This window comes from Copadichromis virginalis, linkage group LG14, assembly GCF_057382275.1.
Source record: "Copadichromis virginalis isolate Kocher_CV1m ecotype Utaka linkage group LG14, C_Virginalis_male_GT1.1, whole genome shotgun sequence".
In the NCBI taxonomy this organism is placed as follows: domain Eukaryota; kingdom Metazoa; phylum Chordata; class Actinopteri; order Cichliformes; family Cichlidae; genus Copadichromis; species Copadichromis virginalis.
The window spans coordinates 41,677,686-41,702,642 of NC_140631.1; the positions used below are offsets into that span (position 1 = coordinate 41,677,686).

Genomic DNA, 24,957 nt, shown 5'->3' on the forward strand with positions numbered 1-24,957 from the left:
CCCCAGCGGCCCGGGGCGGAACCACACCTACCGTGCCCGTTATTTAGGGCTGAGTATCGTCGCTGATTTCTATAACTGATTCGATTCAGTTTTGACAGTCAGAAATATTCTAATTCTGATCATTTATCAGCACACATCCATGTTTTATATCTGTGTTTAAACCAAAGCTGACATTGAGACTTCATCAGAGGTGTGAGCATCACAGCAGGTGTAACTGAGGATCCAACAGAGAAACATGAAGCAGGTTTTGTTGGAAGTACAGCAGCCAAAGTCAGAGGGAGCTCATGAGCATGGTTATCAAACGTGAAGCGCAGTTTGATCTTCTTTTGCTGCTGGTTCAGTCAGTGTTGGTCAGAGTGACGAAACCTGCAGCTTCAGGATCTGTGAGCCGTCGACTCTCAGCGCCGACGGCGTCTGTGGACGATCCACGCTCTGCGTTTACATCTTTGTGCTTCTCACTTACTGTTTTAGCTGTTTGGTGGTTGTTGAAATAGTTTTGTGAGCTTTAACCTGAGATTCTGTCAAAATAAATTTATATTTAAAAATCATTCAGTATTTAATGAATCGATATCGTGTTATTCAAGCTAATATCGATCTTTTTGAACCCACACCTACTCGTAATTGTTTTTTGATTTTCTTTCACTGACTGAATTAAAACTCAACATGTAGTAAATAACAGGCACTACTACTTAAATGCATAAATATTTAAGGTTTTATGTGTAGTTTATATGCATTTGTTTTAAAATTCAGATTAGAACAAATATATTGACAAAATATTAAAAAAAAACTATACAAATATATTTTAGCCCTACAAAATTATGTTATTAGTTTTCTTTTATTAATTGTAGTTTCAAATCTCTTTTAAAAAAAGATGTTTGCATGTTTTCAGTGTTTTTCGCTGCTGCAAACCGACTTCTGTGAGGAATAAAATGCACGTAATCTTTCGAGGCCAACAAAGTGAAACGTTTGACTTTCACCAGCATAATTTCACCTTTCGTTTCCTGTTTATTGGCAGAAAAAATGGCGTACATAGCTTTTTATCAGAAGTTACGATGAAACATTGAACATCTAATCGAATCACTTCATCACTAAAAGCATATTTGCACTGCAAAAGACTTACAAATGTGGATTGCACAACACTGGACATTATAGTTCTTCATTTCCACTTAATACTGTACAGTTGCCGTTATTGTATATATATATTTATATTTCTTCATACATTCCTATATATTTCTATACTGTGTATTTTGTTTATACAGTTATTTTATTTTCAACTTTAATTTTCTGTTTCTTTAGGCCACGAGCAGTTGTGTAAGCATTTCACTGCATATCATACTGTGCATGAGACAAATAAAATTAGAATTTGAAATGTTTTCTTCATCCAGCTGGACTTTTTGTTGCATCACAGAAGAAGAAAAAAACCTGTCCCTGCTGTGTTGTTTAATGATCGGGCTGCACGGTCTGATGCGTTTCCTCTTTATGTCCCGTTTGTGTTAATAAAGTTAACAAATTCAAACACTGATGGGACAAATCAGCTGATGGAGACGGAAAATAAATTTTTTTTATTGTAAAAGAAGCGGACGTTACAGCAGCAAGAACACAGAAACAAAGATGAGGACGGTGAGTTCAGTAGCCAATAGAAACCAGGATCACAGTGACGTTGTCAGCGCAGCCTCGTCTGACCGCCTCGCTTGCCAGCTGCTGACAGGCGGCCTCGAACCGCCGCTCCTCCTCCATCTGCCCCGCCCCCTTCTCTTTGCTCCCGTCCTGTAGGCATGAAGAGGAGGATGAAGGTCACCCAGCAGAACTCACATGCTTAACTGGATTAAGGCCAAAACCAGTGGGTGACGTTGCAGTGGGTGTCTCCATCTTTTGCATACAGTCTCTTTTTCTAAAACATACAGTGGGGCAAAAAAGTATTTAGTCAGCCACCGATTGTGCAAGTTCCCCCACCTAAAATGATGACAGAGGTCAGTAATTTGCACCAGAGGTACACTTCAACTGTGAGAGACAGAATGTGAAAAAAAAAAAATCCATGAATCCACATGGTAGGATTTGTAAAGAATTTATTGGTAAATCAGGGTGGAAAATAAGTATTTGGTCAATAACAAAAATACAACTCAATACTTTGTAACATAACCTTTGTTGGCAATAACAGAGGTCAAACGTTTACTATAGGTCTTTACCAGGTTTGCACACACAGTAGCTGGTATTTTGGCCCATTCCTCCATGCAGATCTTCTCGAGAGCAGTGATGTTTTGGGGCTGTCGCCGAGCAACACGGACTTTCAACTCCCGCCACAGATTTTCTATGGGGTTGAGGTCTGGAGACTGGCTAGGCCACTCCAGGACTTTCAAATGCTTCTTACGGAGCCACTCCTTTGTTGCCCGGGCGGTGTGTTTTGGATCATTGTCATGTTGGAAGACCCAGCCTCGTTTCATCTTCAAAGTTCTCACTGATGGAAGGAGGTTTTGGCTCAAAATCTCACGATACATGGCCCCATTCATTCTGTCCTTAACACGGATCAGTCGTCCTGTCCCCTTGGCAGAAAAACAGCCCCATAGCATGATGTTTCCACCCCCATGCTTCACAGTAGGTATGGTGTTCTTGGGATGCAACTCAGTATTCTTCTTCCTCCAAACACGACGAGTTGAGTTTATACCAAAAAGTTCTACTTTGGTTTCATCTGACCACATGACATTCTCCCAATCCTCTGCTGTATCATCCATGTGCTCTCTGGCAAACTTCAGACGGGCCTGGACATGCACTGGCTTCAGCAGCGGAACACGTCTGGCACTGCGGGATTTGATTCCCTGCCGTTGTAGTGTGTTACTGATGGTGACCTTTGTTACTTTGGTCCCAGCTCTCTGCAGGTCATTCACCAGGTCCCCCCGTGTGGTTCTGGGATCTTTGCTCACCGTTCTCATGATCATTTTGACCCCACGGGATGAGATCTTGCGTGGAGCCCCAGATCGAGGGAGATTATCAGTGGTCTTGTATGTCTTCCATTTTCTGATGATTGCTCCCACAGTTGATTTTTTCACACCAAGCTGCTTGCCTATTGTAGATTCACTCTTCCCAGTCTGGTGCAGGTCTACAATACTTTTCCTGGTGTCCTTCGAAAGCTCTTTGGTCTTGGCCATGGCGGAGTTTGGAGTCTGACTGTTTGAGGCTGTGGACAGGTGTCTTTTATACAGATGATGAGTTCAAACAGGTGCCATTCATACAGGTAACGAGTGGGGGACAGAAAAGCTTCTTACAGAAGATGTTACAGGTCTGTGAGAGCCAGAGATTTTCCTTGTTTGAGGTGACCAAATACTTATTTTCCACCCTGATTTACCAATAAATTCTTTACAAATCCTACCATGTGAATTCATGGATTTTTTTTTTCACATTCTGTCTCTCACAGTTGAAGTGTACCTCTGGTGCAAATTACTGACCTCTGTCATCATTTTAGGTGGGGGAACTTGCACAATCGGTGGCTGACTAAATACTTTTTTGCCCCACTGTACATATAAGTCTAAACTATGAAGCAGAGCCTCGATTGAACATGTAGCCTAAAGGAGCTCAGGAAGGAAAGCGACTGTTTCTTTAAGTGTCATGAAGACGTCTCACCTCTCACTGTGAGATGGTGAAAGATGGACCCTTGGGCCCCCTCCTCGATTCGATTAAGGGTCCAGCTTCCACCATCCTACAGTGAGAGGTCAAACGTCTTCATGAAACGTAAAGAAACGGTTGCTTTTCTTCCTGAGCTCCTTAGATTACCTGGGTGACAGATTACACCCTCACAGATGAAAAACAATCCAAAGTTACATGAAGCTAATCTGCAGACACGCTAACTGCGCTCTTATTTTGTTACACTCATCCGTCGCACTTCCTGCTGATGCAGCGACTTGTGATTGGTGTTAAGGAGGACGGGCTGATACCTGGAGGACGCCGAGGACGAACTTCACGGCTTCGTCGGCTGAGAACACTTTGAACAGGCCGTCACAGGCCAGGATGAGGAACCTGCAGAGAGCAGGGACAGTGCTCACACACCTGCCTCCCAGATCACAGCAAACCAAAGCTGTTTAGGTCCAAATCCAGCTGTTTCCAGTTGTTTCTACTGTGCAGCATCTTATGTATTAAACACGTTTTATTTCTAGTTAGTGAACTCTCCATCACTCTCTCATTGGCGCCAACGGGCTGTGCACTGATGTAGCTCCACCTTCACTGTCACTACACTGATGCTCAGGTGAGCTCAGGTACACAGACCAGGCTGTTTTAAACGTCACGATTCTGTTTCTACATTCGTGGAGCACCTTTTGGTCTCTCCTTACCTGTCATTGGGCGTGAGCTGACACCTCCTCAGGTCAGGGGTCGAAATGACGCCACAGCGTTTGTACTGACCGTCCCCGATGGAGCGAGACACCTCCAGGACACCGAGCACGCGGCCATCCCTGCGGAGACACGAACACATCACCGTTAGCTGAGGCCGAGAGGCGCTGGTGGAGGACGGTAAGGATTCGGACCTGACGGTGCCGCCGGCTCTCTGGATCCTCATCCTCTCCTCGTAGATGGTCGGGTTGTGCTCCTTACTGAGCGCCAGAGTCAGCGACCTCCTCTGTCCGTCTGCCGCCGCCTCCATCCGACACATGACTGCCTGCAGACACGGAAACGGCGCAGCAGGAAGCTTAAGACAGGAAGAAAAAGAAGCGCAGGTGGAGGTGAAGAAACGCCGGCTCACCCTGCTGTCTCCCAGGTTGGCCACGTACACCATGTCGTCCACCACCAGCACGCAGGTGGCCGTGGAGCCGTCCTTCCACGCCGGTTTCCTGTCCACACAAACAGCTCGTCAACTTTTCCTGCTCCACATTTAAAAACAGCTGCGGCACACTGGCGCTCAGAGTCTTACTGGCTCGAGGCCTTCTTCAGGAAGTCTTCGTCGGTCTGCTTGAACGTGTCCAGGAGACACCTCTTAATCAGCTTGTCTGCGTTTTCAGCATCTCCTGAAAGAGACGACGTGCTTTAACCAATGAGAAGGCACCACGGCTCTCTCGCACGTTTATGTCAAAGTAAACTTACAGATGACTCTGGTCTCTCTGGACTACTGCGCCCTCTTGTGGACATGACGTGATATTAAAGCAGTTTAAATCTACTAATAATTAAACATGATTTATGTCAGTTTTAACATCACTATTATTACTGCGGCATTAAAACAAGCAGCTGCCTCATCCATCATCCATCCAATCACGTCTATGACCGCACAGCGAGCAGGGAAACAGGAGACAGCAGCAACTGGACTTTCAAAATAAGAGCGAGGGGGGATTGACCACTGCGGGTCGTGAACAGCGTGGAGGAAACTCACCTGTGGGGAACTTCTTGGCGAGAGTGTGATGGAGGTTCTCAGCGGCGAATCCAGAGGCTCGAGCGCCGCCATGGCCGTCGAACACGGCGAAATACGAAACTCGGGACCTGCAGACAAAGACACGACGTCAGAGAGACCACACGGAGGAGCTGTGACCGATCATGATTGGTGGGCGTGACTTCCTCTTACACGTTTCCTGGCAGCGTGGACAGACAGCCGCTCATGTCCGGCAGCAGCACGTGAGCGTCCTGCATCTCCTCGCGCTCGCCACGCCTCGCCGCCACGTATCCTCTGAGCACTGGGAGGCCTAGACACACAAAGAGAGCGTGAGACCGGCGGCGTCCGCCCTCGCCTCTGCGAGTCGTATTCACGTGTGCTCGCGTCTGATTGGAGGAAAAGAAGCAAACAAACATTGTGGTGGAACAGCTGAAGACCTTCTTTGCAAACTTTCTTGACCTCCTCCTCCTCCTCCTCCCTGTGTGCTTCATCTCGTTTCCGTTTCAACCTTTTCTCCTCCTCCTCTTCTTCTCTGGTGGTTGGGGGTGGAGTTGTGAGCGGTGCTAGAGCAGGACCTGAGGAGGAATCGCATCAAACATTAGCCCGATGTCCTTCCTGACACAACCCTCGCCATTTACCTGCGTTTGTTCCTGCATTCATCACAGTCTAACATCACCAAAATCAAACACTCCACATCTCAGCTCGTGGAATTTCACACTTTTCTTTATACTTTTATTGAATTCATAGACCTGTTTAGGAGCACCAGCTACGGGTTTTTGTCCGTTTGCAAAGGGTGCTGGTGGAAAACATCCTCCTGCTGGATAAAGATGGAGGAAGAGGAGGAGGAAGGTGTGTTTGAGGGCAGCCAGACAGAAAGAAAGGTAGGAGTGTGGAGGTGAGAGCAGGAACGGTAAAGAGCCGTGACTGATATGGAAAGTGAGGCCAGGAGCATCTAAGGGTGAGATGGTCTGCGCATGTGCAGAGGAGGGACGTACATGCAGAGGAGGGGGGGGGGGGGGGGGGTGAGATGATAAGATGGTGATGATTCAGAGACAGCCTGTCTGGCTGTTCCTCACTGATACCAGTTATTAATAATCAAAGAGATCAATAACTGCGAGTTTACGCGGATATATCGAGTTTTAGAAAAAAATGTAATTCACTACAACCACGTTATGGAAGGAAATACGTCACTTTTCATTTTCCCGGTGCTTTGCTGACTATTTAGTGTTTTTATACAGTCAGATTTCACATTTTAGAGGTGAAAAACTGTCGCTGAGCTAATGAAACCTGCAGCTGCTGACCGATGAATCGATGCGTAATCGATCAGTCATGTCTGTGGGGTGTGAACTGAAGCACGGCTCCCGCAGCAGTAACGCTAACGTTAGCTCACTCGGCTCTGTGATGGAGCCTTAGCCCTGCTGCTAACGTCAAACCTTCCCGTTAACTCACCGGAGGTCTGAGTCGGTTCCGGCAGATCGTCGAACAGATCCATCCCGCTGCCCCGCAACAAGCTAACGAACCCGGATACCTGAGCGAACCGCCACTCCTGCCCCCAGCTCTCCGTGTCCGGGTGTCCGTGTCAGGGTGTGTGAGCTGACCCAGTTCGTGTTAAACCGACACGATTATTAAAGCGGGCCAAACTGTGCTAAAGACCCGCTGTCGCTTCTTTTGCAGCAGGAACTGTTCTTCATCTGCAGCCTCAGAGCTAGCCCTGCATTAGCAACACACGGCTACACACAACCTACTTCCGGCCGCTGCTTTCAAAACAAAAGCTTCAAATTATCCGAGCTGCAAATGTCCGGAAGTCTGTGAAGGAAGCTCTAAAAAAGACAACTTCGTTTCCATAGCATCGTTACGTTTAACCCGCAATAAGGACCTAAAGTTTTAGCAGTTGCACATATTTTGCTACATTAGGTTTTATTTAATTATGTTTTACATGTTTCTGTGAAATAATAAAGAGCATTCACAAACATCAGAATTTACTTTATTTACAGTGTTCTGTGGATCAGCAGGGAGTGTGTATTCGTCTGCTAATCAGAAGGTTGGTGGTCTATCCCTGACTGCACCAGCCAAAGATCCTTGGGCAAGATATTGATGCATCCATCGGAGTGTGAATGCTGGAAAGCACTAAGTTGGGAAAAGCAAATGTGCCTGTGTGAATGCGGCGTGCTGTATAAAGTGCTTTGAGTGCTTGACTAGAGAGTAAATAAGAACCAGTCCATCCATAACTCCTGCAGCTGTCCACGTTACAGATCAGTGTTTTGGATCCATAGTCAGGAAACTCCCCGGTCAGATCTTAATCTGATCTTAACTTAAGTAAGTGAGGATAACCTCATGGGTCTGTCAATCACTGACACACAGAGGGGCATCTGAATAAGCGATGGTTCAGCTTCATCCTGACAGAAACTGAGGTTACATGTCATAAAACGAGTAAAACACGTATTTGATAAAAGACTTAAGAACTATTTGTTGATCCCAGGCTGCTGACAGCTTACACAGTAATGCTGAAGTTACGGTGCTGCATTTGTGTCTTATTTGTCTGTGCAGACAGGTGTGCAGCCGACGCAGACGTGCTCGCGTGCAGTCCTGCAGAAGGCTGACAGCCCATTCAGTTCAGTTTTTTTTATGTAGCACCAAATCGCAATAAGCTCTTCGGCCTCCTCAAAAAGCCTATTGTGAGGTGAAGACCCTACAATGATGCAGAGGCTGAATCCTGATTGGTTGAAAAGTGGACATGACCAGAATATAGAGTGAAAGCAGAGATCACTGCATTAAGGGAGAGATGTGAAAAGCAAGTTAACACACACACACACACACACACACACAGTCAGGTGTTTGTGATGGCACCCTCTGGTGCCAGAGAACAGCCACCGCAGAAGACCATCAGCACAGGCTCTCCACAGCACACTCCTCTCCCTCCTTTCCTTCCCTCCTTGCCTCCTTCGCCCGCCTCTGGCCTCTCATTGGCTGCTTGGCTGCTGCTCTCTTCCAGTTGGCTGGCGGCAGCAGCGGCTGTGGGTGTTCGGATGTCCCACACTGACAGAGAGCCTGAACCTCTCAGCTGCAGCTGATCTCGGAGCTCCTGCGGAGAACATGCGGCTCTGTGAGCTCTGCCTCTGGACCTGCTGGGCTGCAGCGCTCTGCTCCGCAGCACAACAGCACGCGGGACTGGAGACGAGCCCGGCCGGGGGGAGGAGGCTGAGCGCGGGCACAACCACGGCAGCACCGCGGGGGAGCGGAGGGAAGCCCGGGGACCGCCGGAGAGCAGCTCCGAGAGGGTGAGCACCGCACATATGACCATCACCGTCACATTCCACATCACCAACCCAAATAACTCACTTATAATCAGCCGGGCTGCTGTCGGTCTGCGGCTCACTTCATGTCTGAAATCATCTGAGAGGAGAGAACAAAAAACTTTGTGTGTCCTGGTCACGGTGACGTCACACCCGTGTGTAAACAGGCTCAGCTGAGTGAGGAGCTTTGGTTGTGTGCTTTGTGTTGGCTTGTCATCACAGCGAGTCCCGCAGGTGTGCTGTCTGCTGTTTAAATCTCTATCATCACAGACACAACAGGACTTCAGCTTCAGGCTGTGCAGGTGTGACCCTCAGGTGAGTGGTTGTGCAGGTATTATTCATCCTGACCGATTTCTCTCTAGTTCTGCTTTGTGCTCTGCTGGTGTCATCCAACTGCTGGGACCTGCTGCACAGGTGCACCGGCTCCTCCTCTGTGTCCACGGGAGCTGTGGAAGAGCATCTCCCTGAGGAGCAGGAGGAGCACTGCACAAATGCTACAGTAAGACCTCCATCGTGCTCCTCGTGCACGTTTCTGACCGACTGACTGTCAGAATCAGACTGCAGGAGGGCCAAACCTGCTGCACGGGAATCTTTGCTCACATCACTGTGCAGAACCAACAGGTCCAGCTCTAGTGGATGAGAGCAGGCTCACACTGAGCACAAGAGACAGAGTCTGGAGATGCCGCGGTGAACGTTACGACCCTTCAGCCACATCCAGCAGGACCGGCTTGGCACCCTGGGGAGGAAAATCCTCGGACGGTCCCACAGACCTCCGGGTGTTAGCTACCGGTACCTGAGTGTCCTTAGAAACCAGGATGAAATCCTCAGACTCTGTCAGGCCGGGTCCACCTGCAGCAGGCCCCAGACCCCTCCTGGTGGAGGACGATGCCTGGCCTCAGAGTGTGCAGGCATTTCTTTGATGACGAAGGCATTGATGCCACCGATCGGCGCTCATGCTCCTCAGACCTGAATCCAGAGGTGAGGTTTGTGTATTGCACCGCAGGAGCTCATGGATGCCCTGACCCAGGTCTGGGAGGAGCTGACCACCTCCCATCAGGAGAATGCACAGATGTTTGTGGGAGCACTTTTGGGCACGTAGAGCTGCTTGAAGATGGATTTGGACAGCTGTAGGCAGCTCAAGTTTGCAGGAGGGGACTGATATCTTTAAAACAGTCGACATGTGAACAGAATTACAGATATTAAAGCTCAAACATATTTTTATCAAACTAGATGTTTGATGTCTCTGTTCATATTCGATGCAAAACATGTTATGCTGTTCTTATTTTTGAAATCCTTACATTCATATTTATGGATAAGACCAAAGTCCTGCTTCATCGTGCAGGCCTCAGGTGAGGCTGCTTTCCAGGTGCTGGACACATTAAAACAGCTGGATTACCCTGAACAACATGTCTGAGAGCATCTGGTCTACCTGTCTGTGATGTAGTGTGACCGTAAGGCAGCTCAGGAGTGTGTGTGTGTGTGTGTGTGTGTGTGTGTGTGTGTTGACCGTGCGGGTTTAGGGGTAGATTCAGGCTCAGGTCAGGGTTATCGTCCTTATAAACAGTGTGTGTTTAAACAGAGCCGGTTTAAGGGGGGAAAGCAGACATGTTTGTGTAGAAGCAGGCCTCGTTGGCTTCAGCGTGCTGTCAGAGGAAGCGGCTGATTTAGCGTCATGCTCTCCAAACGCTCTACATGATGAAACGTACGCACAACGTTTTTTGGTCCCACACTCTACGTAAAGCTGATTTGCTTTGTTTTTGGTGCTTTGACCCATGAAGTGATCTTTTTAATTTGATTGGAAATTGTTGTCACGTGATGTGATCACATGACCTTCAACATGTATGTGGTGTAATTTTGTGTGTTATTGTGTGGTGAAGTGCAGGTGTGCTCAGGTAAAATGGGAGAGTGCGAGTTGGTAGTCACTCCTGTCGCAGTGAGGTTGGTAAGCTGGCCAATCAGAAGAAGGTGGGGAGTTTGGTGTTCGTGTTAGCATACATTAGCATCTGCCACTTTGCTTCTGACAAACTCTTTATAACAAACATTGTTTGTTTGCTGTGAGATAAATACATTAAAAGTCTTCTTCTGCTGAGTCTGCAGAGGGTCTTTCTACATAAAACCACAGAAGAAGACAATGCTGCTTATTGCAGAGTTGCATTAATTTCAGCAGCAAACATTCAAAAGTCAAAATCCTTGAAGGATTTTCTGTACAAATCAAAGAAGTTCTGCTGTTAATCTGCCAGACATCACAAAGTCCACTTTTCTTTTCTCACCGTGCACATGCTGCACGTTGAATGATCCGAGTGTCTGCAGCAGGAACCACGTTACAGCAACATCTGCTGAGGAGAGAAGCCGGCTGACGGTGGAGATGCTGTCTGACAGAATCGTATATAAAACATGTTAATACTTAGCGTGTAGGACAGCACACGTCTGTCTGTGATTCTGCTGACTCTGAAACATCTTAAAGCCTCCCTGCTGCTGACACCGGTTTAATCTCAAACAGAAGAAGAAGAAGCTGCTGCGACTAAAACCAGCGTAGATCAGTTTAATGACAGCAGCTCTGCTCTGCGTCCACGTAGTAATCAGAAAGTCGAGTTTTTGTTTGATTTTATTTGCGTAATTAAATGCTCAACACTGTGTTTACCTTTATTTTTGTCCTGTATCGATACTTTTACATTTTCCTGCTTATATTAAGTTTCTTTGTATGAATGTGTGTATTAGCACACATATTTCTGTGTGAATCTATTCTGTTTATTTCAGTTCCATATTTTTTTCTTGTACTCTGTTAGAGCAGCTTTGCATGAGTCACAGTTTAAAATAATCCCTCTTTATGTCGTTCTGGGCCTTGATGCAGCCCGTCAGTTCATTCTCTATCTGAAACAAGCTGTTTTCATTTCTGTCCCCACAAAGGATCTTTCTTCTGATTGGTTGCCCCTCATAGATATTAGGTGGGTGGAGCTTCTCAACATGAGGTGACCGTACTAGAGCTATGCCTTTTCTATGACCTCACAGATCCAAGAGTAGAAAAAACTGTAAGAAACTGAGTGTTAAGAGAAGTCTGAAGCTACACCGACATCAGTATTTAAAGTTTTGGTCATGTTTAAAATGAGCGTTTCCCTCTGGAACAGGAGATGTACGACAGGAAATACCAAAAACCCTACACGTTAATAAAGGACGGAGAAAGCTCAGACTGACTGAGGGCGAGCTTTGTGTTTGTAGTTTTCTTTGTGGATGAAATGTGGAGGCCAACAAGCTGCTCAGTGTCTGAAGGCTAAAGCAGATTCTTTGAAGCTCAAAGTGTCTGAGAGCGTAGGAAGCAAACACAGGCTCGTGGTTTCAGAGCAGCTGTGGACTCCCTGACTCGAGCCGACTCGGGCTCCTTCCTGACTTCTGGGTCATTCTTGTAGGTCTTTGGTGTTGGTGAAACTCTGGGATAATGTCCCCGAAAAGTCAGTGAAACAACCGTGTGTGTGTGTGTGTTTATGCCCCTCCCCCTGCACCTGACGTGGCACAGGTTGTAGTCATTTTAACAGAACAGCTTGTAATGAAAATATAAAAACACTCATTCAGATTCAGCACTGTGCTTCGTCCCCAGAAAGAGTCTCGTATGACCGTCACCGTGTTATTGTTGGCAGCTTAACTTCATTAATCCCTTGTTTCCTTAAAGTGCAGCGATTAGATGACTGATTAGTTGTTTGAGAAACAGTTAATTTTATAAAAGCTGCTGCAAAATGAAATGCTGTCTGCAGGTCTGCATGACCTGGAGGAGGGTCATTACTCTGTTTGTAGGACGATTTGTTCTCAGTCGCTTTCCTGAGGAAAGATTTCTTATTTTTAGCTTCTGATGTGTTTCTACTAAACTGAATGTGTTTCGATTTTTATTTATTCGATTGACTCTGAAAGCAGAGCTTTAACTTTCACTTGCTGGCTATTGTGGATCATCATATTTGATCAGGTGAAAGCTGTTTTAAAGTGGGAGACACTAAAACACTTGTTTCAGAGAGAGGACACACTAAGTTCCAGTATAAGATAAAGAAGGATGATTTTAAACCACAGATCATGCAAATATGGTTCTGGAAATGATCAGACACTTCAGATTATTCTGCAGTTTGAATACTTGGGGATTATTCGATGATTGTGTTGCTCTAAGGCTGCAGGTGAAAGCATCAACAAAACGTATTTACGCTGAGCTTTTTGTCGTGCTTTGCAGACTCAGGAAAATCCTTCGAATGTCTTTGTATTAAAGGTCTTAAAATCTTAAATTTAATCTGGTGAACCAGCAGAAATCTTGCGACGTGCTTATTTCTATCAGCTGCCGTTCCTGTATGAAGGGGTCTTTGCTCTAACTTGTACCCCTGCGCCTCTCTCCGGACTCGCCCGTCTGTGTGTATACAGGTTCAGGACTGTATGTGTGGTAATGCTAAATCTTTGTTTGGACACACACTGATCCCGGTGTGAGTTAGTGGGGCCTCCTGTGCTGCTACAATACGACCGGTACGCTGTGAGTAATGATTAAATCCTCTGCAGAGAAGCTGTGTCCACACTTGGTCGGCTACATTTAACAAACAGCGTCTCATCTCTGCCGCCGCCCCCGAAACCCGAACCAAGCCCGAGCCCGGTGTATTCATCGCTGTCAGAGTTATATCTGTTAGACCGCCTTGTTGCTTTCATGTCTGAACATCAGAAGATCTCCAGCCTAAACAATATATATAATCAATTTTCTCCCACTTACCCGGGTCACAGAGATACCCTCACATTCCCCTCCACATCCACTTCCTTGGGATACCGAGATGTTCTTGAAGCAAGCCTGCAGCCCGGATTGTTCTTAAGCCTTTTTCAGCTGCATTATAGATGTTTAACATAAAGTTGTGTTTCTGTTACGTTCATGCAAAAAGATGCAAAGCGAGAAATGGATCAGTATTTGATGTTTGATGTTTTCGAAGCTGTCTCCAGGTGCACAAAGACCAGTTTTCAGACTGATCTACGGACTTGGCTTCAAAGGATTGCAGTGAAGTTGCTGCCGAGACAGAACTTTCTCTGTTAATGAATATTGGAGAACTTCCCACAGTTACCACGACTCCCACAGCGTTCTTTAAAATCTAGAACTAGTTCCACTTATTTTCAGTGGAGAAGCATCAGTGGCATTTCCCAAAAGTGTAGCCTAACACACAAATGTCTCCATCCAAAATATGCACCAGAGAACTTGCCCATTTACTTTTTGGCTGCTCATCTTCGGGTGTTTGTGTGACCTCAGACTGACTCCATAACTTGTGTTGCACAGAGTTTGACCACTTCAGGACTTGGTTTTGGGACCTCTTGGAAACTTGCTGTTCAGACTGTCTCAGTTTCTTCACTTTTAATGTGAATGTGAGTAAAATAGACTTCAATGATATTTAATCTCTGGTTTTGGAGCATCTTGTACCAATGGACAACAGCCTAGAACCAGCTCCCCTGGTGTGGAAGAGTTCTTGGGTGGATTTAAGTGGTCTCGATGCCAGAAAGACTCCCAAAGACCTTTTTGTCTTTGGGAAGTGTTTCTAGAGTGATTTCCACTTTGGTTTCATCGTTCTAGATTTGAGTTAATCTCAGACTCAGTTTTGGATTTAGAGCAATTGTCTCGGAAAAAACCCACGAACCCTAATGCTCAGGATTCAGTGTCTTTAGGGCTCTGATTGGCTGTTTGGGATCATGTTTTCTCTGCAGGGTGATCCAACACCTTTGATCAGCTGACTGCTTGTGTTAAGCTTTCAAACAAATCCTTTCTCTGGTTTCCCTCACACTTCCTGTTGCACACAGCTGTGGAGTCACACTGGCCCGTCACTTTGATGAGGGGCAGCGGCTCTTGATCCAAGGTTTGCCTGTGAATTGACTCCTTTTTCCAGAAGACCTGCGAGGTAACGGTTTACTGGGAATGTTTAAATGTTTTATTGGAAGACCGTGAACCCAGCCGCAAATAGCGGACTGCTTGTTTGTAAGGAGGGAATGGTTTGTTTTTACCTTTTATTACTTCTAAATCAAGTGTCAGGGACCAAGCAGTAAAGCATAAAGGACACAGGTGGTTTTAATTCAAAAAAACGGGTTTTATTGACCCAAAAATATGAAAATATATTTAACAAAGCCAAAACTTAAACAGGCAGACCAATAAAAGAGGTCAACTCAATAGACTAAACTCAAGATAATAATTAACAAAACCTCAAACAAACATATGGTAAACTGACCTGCTGAAATGACACACAGGGGGACTTAAATACTGGTTTAGCTAAACCAAATGACACACACGGGGGAAAACAAGATGGCTGCCATATAACCAACTAATACAAAACATTTAAACAAACATGAAACACCCCCCAGGCAATGAAGCATGTGGTGCAATCCAATTAGGCTGTCAGCAGTACTTCAGGTCTCCCAGCCCTTTGCCACACCTTTTGCCAGACAGGAGGAGACACCAACCCCCAGGTAACTCAAACAAAGAAAGATGTATTAATATAACATAAAACAGAACTTTGACCTTGCAAGGTTAATATGTGTGCACGCCATATAAACATTGGAAGGTGTGATGGAAAAATGAATACATTTAACAAAGAAACGATATTGAACAATAAATAGAATATTTTAAAGTAGTGACTGTAAATTAAACTAAAGTGAATCAACGGGTGATGAGGTGTGGAGCTTACCATGTGTGGCATGCCATCACATCAAGTCTTAAAGTTTAAAACGCCTCCTTTCTCTGCAGGCCTCGAGTATGTGGAGATCGCTGCTGTGCTGGATGGATGCTGTCGCCTAAAACTAGGAGATGCACCAAACGTGAGTATAACGTGAGGGAACCACCACTAGCATGAATTTTGTTAGAAGTGTTCTTTATTTTAGTCAACATCACTCATCTTGCTGCGCAGTTTAACATATCTGCAGCACACACCTGCAACAAGCATGCACACTGATCCATCTGCAGATTTGGTTGATTTTGGTCCTCAGGGTGCAGCCCAGATGGATGCCCATAGCATCCACCCAGCGTCCAGTTGCTGAGTCTGCACAGACGGATCTGATAATGCAGGTCAGGTGGAGCTGCTGTCAGCGTGCATCACAGTTTAAAGTGTGAAATGATGCTGAGTGGTGGAGTCCATATGCAGAGCTGGATTTATGCACTCCACCTGCAGACCTGCAGGCGCTCCCACAGAACAAAGTTTAAAGCAGAGTTGCTTCTCAAAGCTAACGGTTCATTTTTAATTCATAAAATCTGAACCTGCTTCTTCCTGTTAATCAAAGGAAACCTCTGGTGCTGATAAACGAAGCTAACATGGAAACGGCTAAAGCTGCTGAAACATTAGTGGAGACGATGAGCAGGAAATTCACTTCCTGAGTCCGTAAAAACTGAGCGCTCACTGTTGAACTCAGATTTGAATTCTTAGCTAAAACCTAACAACTTTTTTCGCCCTCTGTCACAGGGTCACATGATCGATTTGTTCATCCAGATGATGATTTTTTTTTCCAACACTTATTGTTTAGCGGCTCAGCTCCAAACGAGAGGAGAATAAACTGGGTGATTGTTCTTCAGCTTTTCTCTTCATATCAGCAAAAACAAATCAGACTGTGAAACATCATCAGGACGTCCCAGACAAAATATCTCAGACTAATCTGGATCCAGGGGCTGAATCCATGCAGGATATAATGGGATATTATATTATACGTGTGTGTGTGTGTGTGTGTGTGTGTGTGTGTGTGTGTGTGTGTGTGTGTGTGTGTTGTTATTCTGTGCAGATTAGCCACATATAAAAGTAATTTTACACACGTGGATCCTAATGGTTTCTTTCAGGACGGGATTATGGGGATTGTCTGAAGCAGAAACTCGTGAATAGAAACAGATTTTGCCTCTGACTCGCTTTCTCTCTCTCTCTCTCTCTCTCTCACACACACACACTCTCTCACACACACACACACACACACACACACACTCAGCTCAGGGCGTGCAGAGTGAAGTTTTGTGTTTAGTCACATTGTTGAGCAGTTGGTCTGCAGACTCACAGAGGGAAACGCTGGCGCTGAGTTTCTGTTTGTCAGACAGGAAATGCAGATCAAACCAAAGAGAATAAAAGAATAAAACGCTGGTTATCCTGAGAAACTGCAGAGTTAAAAACCTGTTTTAATCTCAGCCCCCCCCCCCAATCTGGGTCTGACCACAGATCAGTTGTACAGGTGCTTCTCTGAGTGATTGAGTGATGCAGCAGTAACCTGCAGGTCGAGCTGCTCACAGACGCTGGTTTCTGGAAGTGTTCCTCAGCACATGCACTGATGTTTTAATGCAGTGCTGCCGACGCTCACAGAGAGAGATGTGCTATATATATCTATATACATATATATGTTCACAGTAAGGAACATTATTTTGAAACTGTTCTAGTTTGAAGGCGCAGATTTTTGCAGAGTGGTCAGCCTCTGCTCATCTGTCCTTCTAGGAAACTCTGCCTCCTAAACATGCTCTTTTTATACCTGATCATGTTACCAACCCGTCTTTCAGCTACAAAGTGCGTAATGATAAGTGTTACAGCTGCATTCTGCCTGAAAGCCACCAGATGGCAATAACTGTGCAAACAGACATAGAAAACAGCTTTTTGTTGACCCCTGTAGACATCTTCCTGCTGAGTTTGGGGCTCAGACTGTCGTTGTGGGTCACATTGAATAATAATAAGTCTACATTTCAAATGGAGGATTATTTGTGGTATGCTCATTAGCTAATGACTTATGACTGATGGTCCATTAGCCAATGAGCTGCTGGTTTCACAGTGAGATCGGCCCGGCTTTGTTACATCAGGGTATTTGACTGCTGTCTACGCTGCAGTAATTTTCTGTTAATGAAGCGCGCTCTCCTTCTTCTTCAGCCAGGTGTTCTCCTCCCTGCCGTAACGGGGCGTTGTGTCGACAGTTTAACAGGTGCGTGTGCAGACAAGGTTTCCATGGTTACCACTGTCAGCTGCCCCTTTCTGCACCAGGACGCCTGCTGACATCCATCCACCCGACAGAGTTCCCGGTCCACCTCAGACCCCTCCGGATCCCACCACAACCAGCTCTGAGCCCCCAGAGAAGCACCAAACCTGCTGCCAGCTCACCTCCACCCGAACCTCCACCTGAACCTTCAGACCCGAACCCGACTTCTGCTCAGGCTGATGGAGAGGAGGACACAAAGGTCCCTGACTCTGGTCCTGCCAAAGCTGTAGGCTTTGGAGGTCAAACTGAAGAGAATGATGGAGCTGACAGTGGAGGAGGTGTTTCCAAGCGGTTTCTGACTCGTGAGGAGAACCAAGCCTCCCCAAAATATCCCACTGTAATCCGGTTCGATCCAGATCCAGATGAAGGGCTGACAGCCTCCAATCAGAGTTCTGATTCTGGATCTGAAGCAGAGGAGAGGAGACCAGGCACTTTCGAAATGCCTCCACCCGAGTTTGATCCAGGACAGGACGAGGAGGATCAGAATGAGGGGAAGGAGAAAAAGATGGCGGGAGCAAAAAAGCTGAGGTAACAAAAAACTCATCTTCTTTATCTTCTCATCTCCTCTTTTTCCTTTCCTAACCTCCTTGTTTCCACTCCTCTGTCCTGGGTCACAAAAATAAAATCCCTCCTGAGTCTTTTCTGGTCCACTCTTCCTCGACCTTGATGGGAAACTTTAACTCTGTAACTCTCTTTATTTAAGCTCAGAGCGTGTTTAAGGTGGGGGGACAGTCTAACCCCCTCTCCTTTCACAAAGGATCCTCCAGTGTCTCCTTTGCTAAAGGAGATGATGAAGGATGCACTGAGGCACCTTTCCTTAGAATCTGGAGAGTTTAACCAGCTGTTTTGTAGCTCCTCTTTGTCCTTCTCTCTCCTGCTTTTTCTTCTTCCTCATCATCACTGCACAGTCAGTGCCGTTCTCTGTTCAGACACCAGGTGGAGTTCTTTATTTGATTATATACGCTGTACTGTGCACTGTATGTTGTACAAAGATCAGGCACTACTTCCTGAAGCTGCTGGAGGCTCTAAAATTTTTTAAATGTTCCAGAATCAGCTGGGAAAACTTCTCCATCCATCCTGATCTTTGTTCCACAAATCCGTCACCTCAGATCCAGATGAGGAGATGGGAAGAAAGACCTAAGCTTTCACTTCTCCGGAGAGTCTGACCTCTGCTGAAATCCAGATTCACAAACTGAAAGTCAGCACAACCCTTGAGTCATAGGTCAGGTGGTGGAGGTCAAAGGTTAGAGCCATGGTCCCTACAGGCTGTGGGAGAATGTTTTATGTTCTGTCTGCTGCAGATTAAACAGAAGTTTTTCACAGTAAAGACTTTTTTCATCACAACAACAAGAGGGTTGCTAAGGATGCCTCTGAGTTTGTGTAGATTTTGGATAAACACCGAACCCCTCTGATCTGGGACAGAGTGTCAGCAATTCATCTCTTTCCTTCTCTGGTTTGAAATCATGGCTTTCGGTATCTGCTGATAATTTCGGTATGACTAAACAAGGATTTAATAATTCATCAACACTTATTTATCAACAAAAACCTAAAGTTTTTTTTTCTAGCTGCACATCAAACCTGCATTAAGATCAGGTCGGTGTTCGGTGTGGTTTCAGTGTCTTAAGCTGACATCATCCTGAGGACGGCTTGAGAAACTTCCTCTTGATGAGGAAGGTTTTTCCCAACACCTTACCGTTAGGTGTCTGTTGGTACCTTTGTACTGATGCAGTGTGAAATGAATGAGTTGTTAAAAAAACATTCAGCATTTCTGATGAAGTAAACTTAGAACAACACGGACTCAGATGTGATAGATCTGGTTGCTGATATCTGATCCAGGATTTTGAGTAAGGATCGGATCAATATTGTCAACATCGTGTCACTTACCAAACGATGTTAACTCATCATTTTGAGCATGCACTCACCTTTACAGGCTACGCTTCAAAAACCCGTTGGTCTAACTAACAATCTTGAAAGTACAGCTTTTTGAATTTACAGCAATTCGTTTTACTTTTAATAAATCCAGCACTGATTTACGTGTCTAAACTAAAAGCATGATGAAGTAAAAGGTTAACCCCACAAAATTTAAATTATCAGTCCATACAAGCTTGAAAGAACATCCTATGGACAGGAACTCCAGAAAGTGGGAGTTCTCGAGTATTTATAGAGTCTTTGGTTGGAAGAAGTTTGACACCCCCCCCCCCCCCCCCCCCCCAGAAGGTTAAACTGGTTGAAGTTATATTTTTTCTTCTAGTTGAAATAATGTTCAGAAGCTGCATGTTTGGAACAGGCTTTTCAGATCTCTCCAGAGCTCTAAATCTAGAGCCGGTTTTGTCTGTACTGTGCTTTTTGTGGCTCATAAAAAGCGACAAAGTGGCAGCTGTAACATTTAAGTTCAGGAATGAAAAATAAACTTTGCATCAGACTGTAGGGCGTCTCTGTGGTTATCAGCTCCAGCAGATTAATCTGTGCTGTTTGTTCACTCTGCTGCTGCTGCACCACTGTTTTCTATCACTCTATTTATGGCCACTTGAAATCATTCTCTCAGTTTACTGTCCTAGGAAAGCATAACACTGGAGCTACACTGGGTCAGATGTATAATCTGTAACTGACATTCTGTTTGATTTCCTGTGAAAACAGCTTCTTTTTTTTTAAAAGAAGACTAAAAATATATCAGACACGCTGCCCTCAGTACCTGGCCAGCTGAACAACAACATAATTTTACAAGCTAACATCATGCCAGCTAAAATTAGGCTCCAGCATCCTAAAAGTACTTTTCGTTTGAAAAACAGCTTAATTATATTCTCACATCAAATGAGAATTTTTAGCTAAGTGGGAATGTGCCCAAGTTAGAGCCACTTCACAAAGGTTTTCAGTAACAACGGCAAACAGGTGCTAACAGCAGCTAACAGGCAAAAACAGCAGTGCTTACTGACAGAAAATTACAACAGTTCTCATCAACAATTTACCTCAGTGTCACTGTCATCAATCAGCGAGGCTGACTCGTCGACAGTGTAAGGAATAATACGCAGAGACATGTCAAAATGTCATAAAAAATCAAGTAAATGTCTAAGCAGTGATCAGTGACCGTGGTCCACTCATTCAAGTGACTGCAATTCCAGGCAGAGTTCAGTGACTGATGTTTGTTACCTATCTTGACACAAAATACTAGTAAGCGTGCAAAATTTTGTTGGGCTTCAGATTTTCTCCAGTATAATTTGAGGGATCGTTGATAACATAATGATATAAATCATGTGGCATGAAGTCCGGGAAAGTGCCAGGGACTTCACACCAACACTTGTTTACTCATAGTTGCCATAGTTTATCTTATCTGCATAATATTTGGTATGTGTTTCACTAACTTGAGATGTCAAGATTGTTACACACGCAAAATGGCTGACAAGCACTAAGTGGTCACGTGTCTGCAAAACCTCTCTAAAAACATGCTAACAGTGGCTGAAGTTTTAGAAAGATAGTAAATATGAATAAAATTATTTTAAAAGATGCTAACTACAATTAAAGTTATAAAAGATTAACTTAATAACTTACTATTAACTTACTATTAAATGAACTTATCTAATTAGCTATCTGCTAGCTATCAGTTATTACTGTTCAGCTTGTAGTGCCATTACTGTTCAGCTGTTAGTGTTCAGCTGTCAATGTTATTCCTGTTCAGCAGCTAGTGTTATTGCTGTTCAGCTATTAGTGTTATTACTGTTCAGCTGTTAGTGTTCAGCTGTCAGTGTTATTCCTGTTCAGCTGTCAGTGTTATTCCTGTTCAGCTGTCAATGTTATTGCTGTTCAGCTGTTAGTGTTATTGCTGTTCAGCTGTTAGTGTTATTCCTGTTCAGCTGTTAGTGTTATTTCTGTTCAGCTGTTAGTGTTATTCTTTTTCAGCTGTTAGTGTTATTCCTGTTCAGCTGTTAGTGTTATTCTTTTTCAGCTGTTAGTTTTATTCCTGTTCAGCTGTTAGTGTTATTCTTTTTCAGCTGTTAGTGTTATTCTTTTTCAGCTGTTAGTGTTCAGCTGTCAGTGTTATTCCTGTTCAGCTGTCAGTGTTATTCCTGTTCAGCTGTTAGTGTTATTCCTGTTCAGCTGTTAGTGTTATTCCTGTTCAGCTGTAAGTGTTATTCTTTTTCAGCTGTTAGTGTTATTCCTGTTCAGCTGTTAGTGTTATTCTTTTTCAGCTGTTAGTGTTATTCCTGTTCAGCTGTTAGTGTTATTCTTTTTCAGCTGTTAGTGTTCAGCTGTTAGTGTTATTCCTGTTCAGCTGTTAGTGTTATTCCTGTTCAGCTGTAAGTGTTATTCTTTTTCAGCTGTTAGTGTTATTCCTGTTCAGCTGTTAGTGTTATTCTTTTTCAGCTGTTAGTGTTCAGCTGTCAGTGTTATTCCTGTTCAGCTGTAAGTGTTATTCTTTTTCAGCTGTTAGTGTTATTCCTGTTCAGCTGTTAGTGTTATTCTTTTTCAGCTGTTAGTGTTCAGCTGTTAGTGTTATTCCTGTTCAGCTGTTAGTGTTATTCCTGTTCAGCTGTAAGTGTTATTCTTTTTCAGCTGTTAGTGTTATTCCTGTTCAGCTGTTAGTGTTATTCTTTTTCAGCTGTTAGTGTTCAGCTGTCAGTGTTATTCCTGTTCAGCTGTTAGTGTTATTACTGTTCAGCTGTTAGTGTTCAGCAGCTAGTGTTATTGCTGTTCAGCTGTTAGTGTTCAGCTGTCAATGTTATTCCTGTTCAGCAGCTAGTGTTATTGCTGTTCAGCTGTCAGTGTTATTCCTGTTCAGCTGTCAGTGTTATTACTGTTCAGCTGTTAGTGTTCAGCTGTAAGTGTTATTCTTTTTCAGCTGTTAGTGTTATTCCTGTTCAGCTGTTAGTGTTATTCTTTTTCAGCTGTTAGTGTTATTCCTGTTCAGCTGTTAGTGTTATTCTTTTTCAGCTGTTAGTGTTCAGCTGTCAATGTTATTCCTGTTCAGCAGCTAGTGTTATTGCTGTTCAGCTGTTAGTGTTATTGCTGTTCAGCTGTTAGTGTTATTCCTGTTCAGCTGTAAGTGTTATTCTTTTTCAGCTGTTAGTGTTATTCCTGTTCAGCTGTTAGTGTTATTCTTTTTCAGCTGTTAGTGTTCAGCTGTTAGTGTTATTCCTGTTCAGCTGTTAGTGTTATTCCTGTTCAGCTGTAAGTGTTATTCTTTTTCAGCTGTTAGTGTTATTCCTGTTCAGCTGTTAGTGTTATTCTTTTTCAGCTGTTAGTGTTCAGCTGTCAGTGTTATTCCTGTTCAGCTGTTAGTGTTATTACTGTTCAGCTGTTAGTGTTCAGCTGTCAGTGTTATTACTGTTCAGCTGTTAGTGTTCAGCAGCTAGTGTTATTGCTGTTCAGCTGTTAGTGTTCAGCTGTCAATGTTATTCCTGTTCAGCAGCTAGTGTTATTGCTGTTCAGCTGTTAGTGTTATTCCTGTTCAGCTGTTAGTGTTCAGGTGTAAGTGTTATTTTTTTTCAGCTGTTAGTGTTATTCCTGTTCAGCTGTTAGTGTTATTTAGTCTGATGGTAAAATTGTAATCATATATTCTTACATTGTAAATGATAGTTTTTGTGTATATTTAAAGTAAATTTTTTGTTTATGTATTTTTTGTGTTTATTGACTACATATTATGTGTTCACTGTTATATAATGTATGTAACAGCCTGAGAGAGGTCCAGGCAGTGCTGCTGAGAAAGACTCTGTCACAGGGAGGAAGAGGTGACAAGATGGCCGCCCTGCTGATGAAGCACATTGAGAGGGAGACGAATAAAGTTCACAGTGCAACCTCCCCTTTTAATGCTTCCTCATCCTCCTCGCTGAAAACAAGTGTGAAGACGTTCCACACCCAGAAGGGGCAGTATAGCGTCCATTTCAATACCCTGACAGGTCAGTGATGTCAGTTATTTGAATGTTTTTTTTACACTTACATGTTTCATATTGTCAGACAGTTTTAATATTAGATAAAGCTAACCCAGGTAAATACAAAATGCAGTTTTTTAATGATGATTTTGTTTATGAAGGGAAAAAAATCTCCTTAAAGCCCTGTGTGAAAAAGTAACTGCAGCCGTTGTTAAGTTGGAAATTTATTAACTTTACTCTTTGGAAAGGATAGTTTTTTTCCCCCTTTAATACATGAAGTTATTGTTAGAAAACTGTGGAAGCAAACCAATATTTCCATCTTGACCAAAATCCGCCTTTTCTGGACGCTGATCCTGCTGATTTTACTCTATGGATCTGAAACGTGGACTGTGCTCAAAGAAGACCTCAACAAACTTGAAGTTTTCCAGATACGCTGCCTTCGACAGATATTACGAGTATCACTTCGAGGCCGCCTTCGAAACAAGGACATCCGACGGAGATGCGACAACCAACCGCCAATTGAGGGGCAAATTCAAAAACGCTGATTGCGATGGTTTGGCCATGTGTGTTGAATGGATGGGAGGACACTACCACATCAACTCCTCTGACGTAAACGACCCACCCAGTAGAGAATCCACCGAACGGCACCGAAGAAAACATGGCTAAAACAGGTCAAAGATGACATCAGGGGCAGAATAAATCTTGATGAGGCCAGGACAATCGCCAACGATCGCCATGCATGGCAACGAGTTGTGAAGGAAATTCTACAACCATTGGCACCCACAGCAGTGTATGGGCTTAGGAGTCGATCCAGACCCAACGCCAGCTAGGGATCAAAGAGAAAGAGAACAGAGGCAAACAGGAGTTAACTGCAGCTAATGGCAGCTAACAGCAGCAAAAATAAACACTGAGGGCCATTATTGCAAAAATAAATTGATTGAATTATTTATTAATGTATTTAATGTTTCAACAATTAATGGAACCAACTTGATAAAAAAAATTAAATAGTTTGTTAATCACATGTATAATCAATACAGAAAAGACAGAAAAGTTCAGGGTATACTCAACAACTAGCTTTAGTGACACTGTCATCAGACAGACGTGAGCGTCACCCGCTCAAATCGACTCATATCCAGAGTACGTAGACGTGGACACATACTAACAGCTGAGGTAAGCAGCGGACTGACAGCCTACACTCAGCACAGATGAATGAGAGCTTTTTGTCCTACAGCAGCCATTGTAGCTAGGATTATGCTACAGTGGGAGTGCAAGAAAACATAACTGCAATCTGCTGACATCTAGTGGTGAGATTTTACACACTGTAACTTTAAGTGTGAGAAATAAGCAAAAAAACGAAGAAATCAAGAACGGGCCAAAGTTTGATAAAATAGCACAAAAGACAAAATTGTGTCCAATACTGGACCTGATGCGGATGAGACAATAACCAAAGGTGGAGGTTGACTCTGAAATAAATTTAAGTAAA

The 24,957-nt window shown here is 44.2% G+C and overlaps 2 protein-coding genes across 4 annotated transcripts in view; one reads left to right on the plus strand and one right to left on the minus strand.

The window, feature by feature from the left end:
- Window positions 1-1,536: 1,536 nt before the first annotated feature.
- Window positions 1,537-7,116, minus strand: ilkap (integrin-linked kinase-associated serine/threonine phosphatase). Of its 3 annotated transcripts, XM_085430984.1 has the most exons (10): window positions 6,794-7,115; window positions 5,782-5,919; window positions 5,537-5,654; window positions 5,348-5,454; window positions 4,895-4,988; window positions 4,727-4,814; window positions 4,512-4,642; window positions 4,320-4,439; window positions 3,927-4,008; window positions 1,537-1,767 (listed from the first exon to the last, which is right to left on the minus strand). In XM_085430984.1, the coding sequence occupies exons 1-10, from the start codon at window positions 6,834-6,836 to the stop codon at window positions 1,627-1,629; spliced, it is 1,062 nt and encodes a 353-aa protein (XP_085287110.1). In that variant the 5' UTR covers window positions 6,837-7,115; the 3' UTR covers window positions 1,537-1,626. The 3 variants fall into 3 exon arrangements, with proteins under 3 accessions (XP_085287110.1, XP_085287111.1, XP_085287113.1); XM_085430985.1 differs by lacking the exon at window positions 3,927-4,008 and having other exon boundaries at window positions 6,794-7,116; XM_085430987.1 differs by lacking the exon at window positions 6,794-7,115 and having other exon boundaries at window positions 5,759-5,848.
- Window positions 7,117-8,422: 1,306 nt separating this feature from the next.
- ltbp4 (latent transforming growth factor beta binding protein 4) overlaps window positions 8,423-24,957 on the plus strand; it is a 64,525-nt gene continuing 47,990 nt past the window's right edge. Inside the window, exons 1-4 of the mRNA XM_085430988.1 lie at window positions 8,423-8,622; window positions 15,368-15,438; window positions 17,505-18,138; window positions 23,278-23,501. Coding sequence (XP_085287114.1) covers window positions 8,438-8,622; window positions 15,368-15,438; window positions 17,505-18,138; window positions 23,278-23,501 — 1,114 coding nt within the window. The 5' untranslated portion in view covers window positions 8,423-8,437. The remainder of the gene's footprint in view (window positions 8,623-15,367; window positions 15,439-17,504; window positions 18,139-23,277; window positions 23,502-24,957) is intronic.

Bases quoted from the DNA above. Each gene is read 5' to 3' on its own strand.
- ilkap (XM_085430984.1), bottom strand. From the start codon at position 6,836: ATGGATCTGTTCGACGATCTGCCGGAACCGACTCAGACCTCCG. The intron at 5,455-5,536 runs GTAAGAGGAAGT...CTTTGTCTGCAG, and splicing joins TCCACGCTGCCAGGAAACGT to GTCCCGAGTTTCGTATTTCG. The intron at 4,643-4,726 runs GTGAGCCGGCGT...CCGTGTCTGCAG, and splicing joins CCAACCTGGGAGACAGCAGG to GCAGTCATGTGTCGGATGGA.